General features: G+C 38.7%; 1 protein-coding gene across 1 annotated transcript in view; it reads right to left on the bottom strand.

Annotated features, from left to right (window-relative positions):
* LOC122557126 (succinate--CoA ligase [ADP-forming] subunit beta, mitochondrial-like) overlaps positions 1-9,456 on the bottom strand; it is a 94,834-nt gene that overhangs the window by 5,341 nt on the left and 80,037 nt on the right. The window contains exon 9 of the mRNA XM_043704465.1: positions 7,942-8,062. Within this exon, the coding sequence (XP_043560400.1) occupies positions 7,942-8,062 (121 nt within the window). The remainder of the gene's footprint in view (positions 1-7,941; positions 8,063-9,456) is intronic.

The following is a 9,456-nucleotide window of genomic DNA, read 5'->3' as shown; positions in this document are numbered from 1 at the left end:
TTTTACATTTCAAACCCATCATTGCCAATAACATCCTGGTAAATCTTTTCTGAACCCTCTCCAATTTAATAATAGTCTTACTATAACAGAGCAACTAGAACTCAGACAGTACTCCAGAAGAGGCCTCACCAACATTTTGTACAACTTCAATATGACATCCCAACTCCTATACACAAAGGTCTGAGCAACGAAGGCAAGCATGTTAAGTGCCTTCTTAACCACTGTATCTACCTGTGACGCAATTTTCAAAGAATATGTACCTGAACACCGAGGTCTCTCTCTGTTCTAGGCAGACTATCCAAGGACAAGTGGAAAGTAAGATCCTAAAGCGTTTAGTGACAGCAAGCAAAAGGTAATGCTCGAAGGATGGTTTTGCGAGTAGAAGACAATTCCAGCGACATCCACAGGGTTAAGTACTAAATTCCCTTTTATTTTCATGGCATATACCACATGATCAAGATGAAATAAAAATTGCTTGTGTGGTTAATATTGAGGAAGAAAGCTATAGACTCCTGACAGTTATAAATGGACTAGTTAGCTGGCCACAGAAGTGAAAAGTAAATTTAATTGGCAATAATGTGAGGTAATGCCTTATGTAAGGCACAGAGGCAAAGAAATGAATAATAAAGGGTTCAGGAACAGAGATTCACATTTGGTGCCTATGTCCACAGATCTCTGAAGGGAGCAAGACAAGTAAATAATGGGGTTAAGATGATACACAGGAAACTTTTATTTATTAGCCAAGGCACAGAACATAGGATCAAGGAGCTTATGCTAAAACTGTACAAATTATTCAGTACATTGCAGCTAGAGGATAGTTCTGGTCAATGCTTCACAGGCAGGATGTGATCATACTGAAGAGGGCACAAAGCAGATTTACAAACATGCTGTCAGAAACACAGAATTTTTAGCCATAAGAAAGAATCGGATGGGCTGGGGATTTTTTTCTCTTTAAAAAAGGGGAAGCTGAGGAGAGATTTAATTAAAGTGTGTAAAATGAAGATAACTTATTTTCTTCAGGTAAGCAGTCAATACCACAGTTCATAAACTTGAAGCAATGGGTAGAAAGCTTTGCTAGATGGAGGCATTGAGGAGAAATCTATTCTCTCTTCAGGCAGTGGGGACTGAAACTCAGCCTGAAAGGGTGATAGAAACAAATGCAAAACAAAATTGTATATTCCCTGCAAGAGCCATGACCCACAAGACAATGAAATAATAAAGTGCAAAATTGGTGATCAAGCTGGACAGCCTTTTATTGACTGGCACATACAGGGGGATGAATGGCCTTTGGTTTCCAACATCAAATTTAAATCCTCAACTTCCCTCAATAAGTTAACAATTTTTAATTGATAGAAACTAAGGAATTGGGCATAACTATAAACCAAAAAACAGATGGACAGCTGCACAGTCCATTTTCTCTCAGCAATGGTATGAATCCCATATATTCATTGCATAAGAAAAGAAATAACCAGAGTTAGCTGAACAAGTCCAAAGCCTCAGAGAGTAGAAAAATCAGACAAATTGGCAAGGCATCCTAAAGAAAATCTTTTCTGATTGGCAAGTTTAGGTTTGTATTGTAAAGCTAAACTAAGAGCATCTATGTTTTGGCCTTAAGTTCAAAAGAAAACTCTTAAGTCAATTAAAAAAAGTACAGCTTTTATTCTTGTGGGTAACAAGAGGCAATGTCTTCAGACCACATGCATGGCCATTATTTCATTGGAGGTCCAGCAAATATGGCATTTGTGCTGTTTTCCTATTTGCTGATTTACTGCATTTGAAGTTAGTTGGTCTGCATTTGGTAAAGACCTGCTTTTAGTGCTGTTTAACTGTTGGATAATTTCCACATGTGTATACCAAAATCTATTAATACCAACAATCTAAACACACAGTCACACAAACCAACGCATTCTGGTTAGCAGTTATCTGATTAATAACATAAGAGCTTAGATCCCCCTCGGCTTCAAAATACTCAAGAAATATGAGTGCATCACTGCAAATTTCCAGAAAATTAATTTTATAACAATTATGTATGCATTTTGGAAAATAAGAGAAGCTATTAGTTATTCAAAAGACCAAACTATAACTGCATTTTGAATACATTATATTTGTCAATGTGAAATGTCATTAATAGTATACAACAACTGAAGTATTTCATTCAGTTTTAATCAAAGTTCAAAGTGGCAATTCACCACCATCTTTTCAAGGGCAATTAAGATAGACAATAAAATTAATCACCCTTCTGTTATGTCTATGGTTCCAGTTCTGCCGTAGGAAAAGAAATTAAAAACATGAGAATAAAAATGCCATTGGTTCATCCCCTGCTTATTCAATCCTTTTTCTCTCGAGAAACACATTGTGAAGAATTTGTTTTGGCCTGTACATCTCTCAGCACATGTTAGTCTAGCTACAAAATCCACCAAAATCATTATTTCTAGTAATTATTCTACTGCCTTCAGAAAGTATTGAATATAAGCAGCAGATTTTGCCAAGAGCCAGTAATTTTTCATTGGGTAGTTTCTTTGGTATGGAGCTAAAATTAGTGTTAAGAATTTAGAATTCTTGCCCCATCTTTCACTCTAACTTCAAACTGTGAATTCCATATTTTTCTTTCTTCTGCACCGTAGTGTTAACTTCAGATTTACCCTGACTGCTTTTCTAATCTGTTTCCTGTACTGGGCATCATCCACTTTTACACACAACACAGAAACAGGCCAATTGGTCCAAAGGGTCCATAGCGGTGCTTGTGCTGTATATGTGCCTCCTCTCACTTTTCTCCTTTTGACCCCTTGCTGTCTGTGCTTTGTTACCACATGGAAAAGATATCTACAGAACAGCTTTATATCGAATGCCTTGATTTGGAGAGCAATTTGTAATGTGTGCAGTGGAGATAAAACTTTGTAGATTCACAGGATTTCAGGAATAACTTGTGCTGCCCGCCAATCTCAACCTCTTCTACTGTGAACCAGGTAGTGAAGAGTGAGCTGAGCAGGTAGGAATAAAAGTGCCCATTTACTGTCCATTTCTGACTGTCCAAACACAGAATTCGGGTTCCCAGCAGATGGGATTCTGCCTCTCAAATGTGGAAAATGTAACTTTTGTCATCATTTTTGTTTAAATTACACACACTGCAATTTGTGAAATTGTTTGAATAGCACAATCCATGCAGCAATTGACTCAGTAGTATATTACTAGGAACTATTATTGAACAAGGCTAAAACGCTGAATCAGCTTTGTCACTGTGGATTAAAGAGTTTTTTTTTTAATTATTGACTGGGTCATAGACTGGAACTAATTTACAAGCACGAGCAAGCTGTACCCAACTGTCTATTTCCCTTCAACCTGTTTAAGGAATGGGCCATAGTCAATGTCCAAAGAAACGGTACGTGGTTTCTGAGTTGCAGTTTAATCTTGTCTATAAATATTGGTGGCTGCAGCTCTGGAAACAAGTTTGAATTTGAGACGATTGACTTGCTCTACATTATTTTCTCATCACTTCTCTCCAAAGATGCAGTCTAGTTAATGGTCACACGCACTATTACCAAACTGATCGATGACAAGGAAATATCGAGAGTTTTAAAATAAATTTTAGGCAGATCAGTGAAATTGCGTAGCCTAACATGATACAATAACTAAACTGTTCCTACTTTCATATGTAGATTTTAAAAAGGAAATATTATATATTATGTAATGCATTATGTACACTCTTGCCTGATAAATCTGCCAGAATTCTTTGAGGTAGTAATGAGCAGATTAGTCCAAGAACAGCCTGGAATTCATGAAGGCCTTTGACAAGGTTCCGCACAGGAGGCTATTGAGTAAGATAAGTTCCCATGGTGTTCAAGGCAAAGTGCGAGCATAAATAGAAGCTTGGCTGTCTGGCAGAAAGCAGAAAGTGGGGATAAAAGAGTCCTTCTCAGAGTGTCAGCCAGTGACAAGTGGTGTTCTGCAAGGCTCAGTGTTGGGACCACAACGTTTTACTTTATATATTAACAATATAGGTGAAGGAACTGGGGCATTCTGGCTACATTTGCAGATGATACAAAGATAGGTAGAGGACAGGCAGTATTGAGGAGGTGGATGCTGCAGAAGGATTTGAAAAGGTTAGTAGAGTGGGCAAAGAAGTGGCAAATGGAGTACAACATGGGAAAGTGTGAGGTCAAGAAAAATAGAGGAATGGACTATTTTCTAAATGGGGAGAAAATTCAGAAGTCTGAAGTGCAAAGAGACTAGGGAGTGCTGGTCCAGGATTCTCTCAAGGTAAACTTACAGGTTGAGTCAGTAGTTAGGAAGGCAAATGCAATGATGGCATTTATTTTGCGAGGACTTGAATATAAAAGCAGAGATGTACTTCTGAGGCTCTACACGACTCTGGTCAGACCATATTTGGAGAATTGTGAGCAGTTATAAGGAGAAACCTTTTCAGCCAGAGAGTGGTGAATATATGGAATTCATTGCCACAGAAGGCTGTGGAGGCCAGAAAATTGAGTATATTTAAGACTGAGGTAGATAGGTTCTTGATAGTCATGGAGATCAAGGGTCACGGGGAGAAACCAGGAGAATGGGGTTGAGAAACTTATCAGCCATGACTGAATGGTGGAGAAGATTCAATGGGCTGAATGGCCTAATTTCTGCTCCTATGTCTTATGGTCTTATGATAGAATTCTGAAGCCGCCATTGCAGAGATACCCAGGAAGTTCAGAGAACTTGTGACAAATATATACTATGGAGAAAATGGTGCAAACTCTTATGTTGCCAGAAGAATCCAAGAAAACCTCTAATGCACTGGCTACTGTCATAAAATGTAATTGTACTATTAAGATTAACAAACTGCCATCAGAGCATTAATCTAACATGAAGTGGGGGTGAAATAATGGTGAAAGCTAAAGGAATAGCTTTGGAGCAATAATTTACTCACAGTAGACACAGAAATAGGAGGGGAGGATTCTGCATAACAAACTTCTCAGAATACTAAACACTTTTCATGATTTTTCAGAAAATAAACTTGCAAAACAAATTCTGATTAGTGGAGCTGGGAGGAAGTCACAAGTGTAGTATACAAGGTTCTGTACTTTGACTTGTACTGCTTCGAATCTATGCTGACCTGTGTGTCAAAACATTTTTCCATTAGACAGAGTCTAGTCAACAATAGTAAAACTGATCCCAATTTTAAAATGAGTATTTTTGAGGAAAGATCAGGTAAATTAAACTCTATGGTAAAGAAAAAAAGATTTATTCAAAATGTAGGTACAAGTAAATGATACATGTAAGGTTAACATGGATTTTTATTTCAAAGCTTACCAACAAAATAGACTCAGAAGAATGAACATTTAGCGGAAAGTGAATTTAGAAAGACACAAAGGAGAACCTTGCCCAAAATACAAATGTTTTGAATGAATGAATGGGGCGGCACAGTGGCTCAGTGGCTAGCACTGCAGTCTCACAGCACCAGGGACCCGGGTTCAATTCCAGCCTGAGGTGACTGTCTGTGTGGAGTTTGCACATTCTCTCTGTGTCTGCGTGGGTTTCCTCTGGGTGCTCCGGTTTCCTTCCACAGTCCAAAGATGTGCAGGTTAGGTGAATTGGCCTTGCTAAATTGTCCATTGTGTTAGGTGCATTAGTCAGAGGGAAATGAGTTTGGGTGGGTTACTCTTCAGAGGGTCGGTGTGGACTTGTTGGGCTGAAGGGCCTGTTTCCACACTGTAGGGAATCTAATCTAAACTATCCAAAAAGCAAATAAAGACAAGTATGTTTGGATTGCTTAACCTATAATCAGATACTTGATGGGGAAGTTCACTAACTCAAGAGATGAGGCTCTGTGTGTAATAATCTCATGGATTGTATGACCTCCAGAATTTCTACCCTAGTCCCTTCTATAGACCAAACCCCAATACATCCTTACAATTTCCCCTTCCTTTGAGTTCACAAGTCCAATCATGCTGTGCTGTCTAAGCTTCTAATCATTCTATTGCCTCAGTGATGCAACCCTCAAACACTGCCATTAACTCTCATCAGATGTCATTTCTTTACCTTCAAAACAGATCAAACTGCCACACTCAATCCTAACATTCTCTGAAATTTCTGCCTGTAACCCTCCCACTTCCTTTTTAAGATCATCAAACATTAATGGGGGCACAGTGTATCAGTGACTAGCAGTGCTACTTCACAGCACCAGGGACCTGGGTTCGATTCCAACCCAGGAGGGGATGGCCTAGTAGTATTATTGCTGGACCGTTAATCCAGAGACCCAGGTAATGTTCTGGGGACCCGGGCTCGAATCCTGCCATTGCAGATGGTGGAATTTGAATTCAACAAAAATACTGGAAGTAAGGGTCTAATGATGACCATGAATCGGGTGGCATGGTGGCACAGTGGTTAGCACTGCAGCCTCACAGCACCAGGGTCCCAGGTTCGATTCCAGCCTCAGGTGACTGTCTGTGTGAAGTTTGCACATTCTCTCCATGTCTGCGTGAGTTTCCTCCCACAATCCAAAGATGTGCAGGTCAGGTGAATTGGTCGTGCTAAATTGCCCACAGTGTTAGGTGCATCAGTCAGAGTCTGGGTGGGTTACTCTTCGGAGGGTCGGCGTTGGGCCGAAGGGCCTGTTTCCACACTGTAGGGAATCTAATCTAAAAAAAATCCGTTGTCGATTGTTGGAAGAACCCACCTGGTTCACTAACATCCTTTAAGTAAGGAAACTGTCAACCTTACTTGGTCTGGCCGACAAGTGACTCCACAGATTCACAGCAATGTGGTTAACTCTTAACTGCCCTCTGCGCAATTAGGGATGGGCAATAAATACTGGCCTAGCCAGCAATGTCCTCATCCATGAGTTAAAAAAAAAATTTTTAAATCTCAGGCAACTGTGTGGGGTTTGCACATTCTCAGTGTCTGCGTCGGTTTCCTCCAGGTGCTCTGGTTTCCTCCCACAGTTCAAAGATGTGTAGGTGAACTGGCCATGCTAAATTGTTCATGATGTTCAGGGTTAGAAGCGTTAGTTACAGGAAATATAAGTAATAGGGTAGGGGAATGGGTAGGATACTCTTCTGAGGGTCGGTGTGGACTTGTTGGGCCAAATGGCCTGTTTCCACACTGTAGGGATTCTAAGATGAATACCTTCTTGATCAAATTATTTTTGTGAATGTTTGTGAAAACAGCATGTTTCACTTTCTTGATTTCTCTGCAAACTTCAAAGCTTTTCTATCTACTCCACTGTTATCCACTAACAATATCCACACAATTAATTAATAAACCTCCAGTTAACTCACAATTCAAATGTAAACACCATATCAATACTGCATTTTTTCTGGCTTAGAACATAGAACAATACAGCACAGAACAGGCCCTTCGGCCCACGATGTTGTGCCGAACTTCTAACCTAGATTAAGTACCCATCCATGTACCTATCCAAATGCCGCTTAAAGGTCGCCAATGATTCCGACTCTACCACTCCCACGGGCAGCGCATTCCATGCCCCCACCACTCTCTGGGTAAAGAACCCACCCCTGACATCTCCCCTATACCTTCCACCCTTCACCTTAAATTTATGTCCCCTTGTAACACTCCCCCTTGTAACATTTCCCCAAACAGTGGCAGTGCAACCCACAAGAGGAAAGGGTGAAGATGCGTAACGAACAGGCACTATCAGCACAGGGGAAAGATGATTTGATTTGTTTTGATTTATTACTGTCACATGTATTGATATACAGTGAAAAGTACTATTTTGCGGGCTAACCAGACAAAATCTACCTTACATATTTACATCAGGGTAATAGAACAGAATGCAGAATAGTATTACAACAACAGAGAAGATGGAAAGAAAGATCAACTGTAATACATGAGGGGTCCATTCATAAGTCTAGTAACATTGGGGAAGAACCTGTCCTTAAATGCTTCTTGTACATAACCAATTACCAAGCATTTGAAACTTATGAATATTCTCACCTTGCAATCGAACAACAATGGGAATTTTCATGTGTAGATCTGAAACAGCAGTAATGATCCCTTGAGCAATTATATCACAACGCATAATGCCACCAAAAATATTCACCAGAATCGCCTGAACCTGCAAGTGAAACAAGGAATTAAATAATTATCTGACAGCGTTTATGGAAAGAAGCATTACAGCAAATAAAACTTTCTGATTTATTTCTGAATAATAAGTCTCTTCATCATATAATTGTAAAGAAGGCTTCTCTGTGAATGAAAGACATAAATGTATTCCAATATTAATGATATTATACAATATATATTTTTCAGATTATGGGTTTTAAGTTGAACAGTGTAATGGTACATTTCATGGGTACACATCAGTACAAAGTTTAAATAGTAGTGATCTGAAGATGTAAACTGATTTATACATATATTTTCACATCATTTATTCTCAGATGGGCTTTTGGATTTTGAGTTAGTAACCTATGGGTTTTGAATTCTGAACTTAATTAATTTGCAGGTGTTTCTGCAGCCCTGGTTATTTCATTTCAAAAACAGTTTTGAGGCCTAGCTTTGAAATTGATGAGTTATTGTGCATCACTATGGATTTCTCTTTATTTTAAACTGATTTGCAAGCCAGCAAGGTGAATATTGAGGCCTCAAGGTTTCTTAGAGATCTCTAGAACTTTTCTTAAGATTAAGGGAAAAAAACCTTCGTAGATGACTCTGTAGATGAAGATTGCTCTAGAATTGCTGAGATGGAATGTGGAACTAGGAGATTATGTCAGAATAAAAAGTTAGTGATAGTCCCAGAGTTGAAGTGTTGGAATAAAACCCTCAAGAGGTTACTTTAAACCGGATATATTTAAGCTCAGGTGTGTAACAGTAAACAATACGAAGTTCCAGTCTATAAGTTTAACTCATGTGATCTCAACCTACCGAGATGTCAGAGACAGCAAGTTCTGTTTGAGTGATGTTTATGAGCACTATACTAGTGTATTTTTGGTTACCACACAAAAACCTTTTCTTCTCTTTTCAATTTGTAAAGGAGTATTTTGGGATGAATTGGAATACATTTTCACCGTGTGTTTAAAAATGTATGAATATGTGTTCTAAGTAGATAATTTGGTTTATTTTATTTTATCTTTTCTTTGTTAAAAATAATGCTTTACTGTTAAAGCAAAATCTACAGCATTGTATTTTTATGTTTCAGTGAGAGATATCATTAAAACCAAAACAAATCAAAGTATGATCTATCAAGCCTGAGACCTGACTTGTCCAGTGATGTCAGCTATTTGTAACACATCTTCCACGTTTTGATAATGAAAACTTCTTGCTCATTTATTTCATAGGCTGAACTGTTTTGGTGCGATAACTGAATTAGCCTCAAGTTTTTTTTTAAAATCATAGAATCACTACAGTGTGGAAGCTGGCAATTCAGCCCATTGAGTCCACATTGAAACAATTCTATGACTTTAAGAAGATCCTGTGAAGAGGTCATAAGAAGATTCCTCCCCGACCCTATTC

Source organism: Chiloscyllium plagiosum, chromosome 15, assembly GCF_004010195.1.
Source record: "Chiloscyllium plagiosum isolate BGI_BamShark_2017 chromosome 15, ASM401019v2, whole genome shotgun sequence".
Lineage (NCBI taxonomy): Eukaryota > Metazoa > Chordata > Chondrichthyes > Orectolobiformes > Hemiscylliidae > Chiloscyllium > Chiloscyllium plagiosum.
The sequence above is the reverse complement of the archived record's forward strand: the minus strand, read 5'-3'. Positions and strand labels throughout refer to the sequence as shown.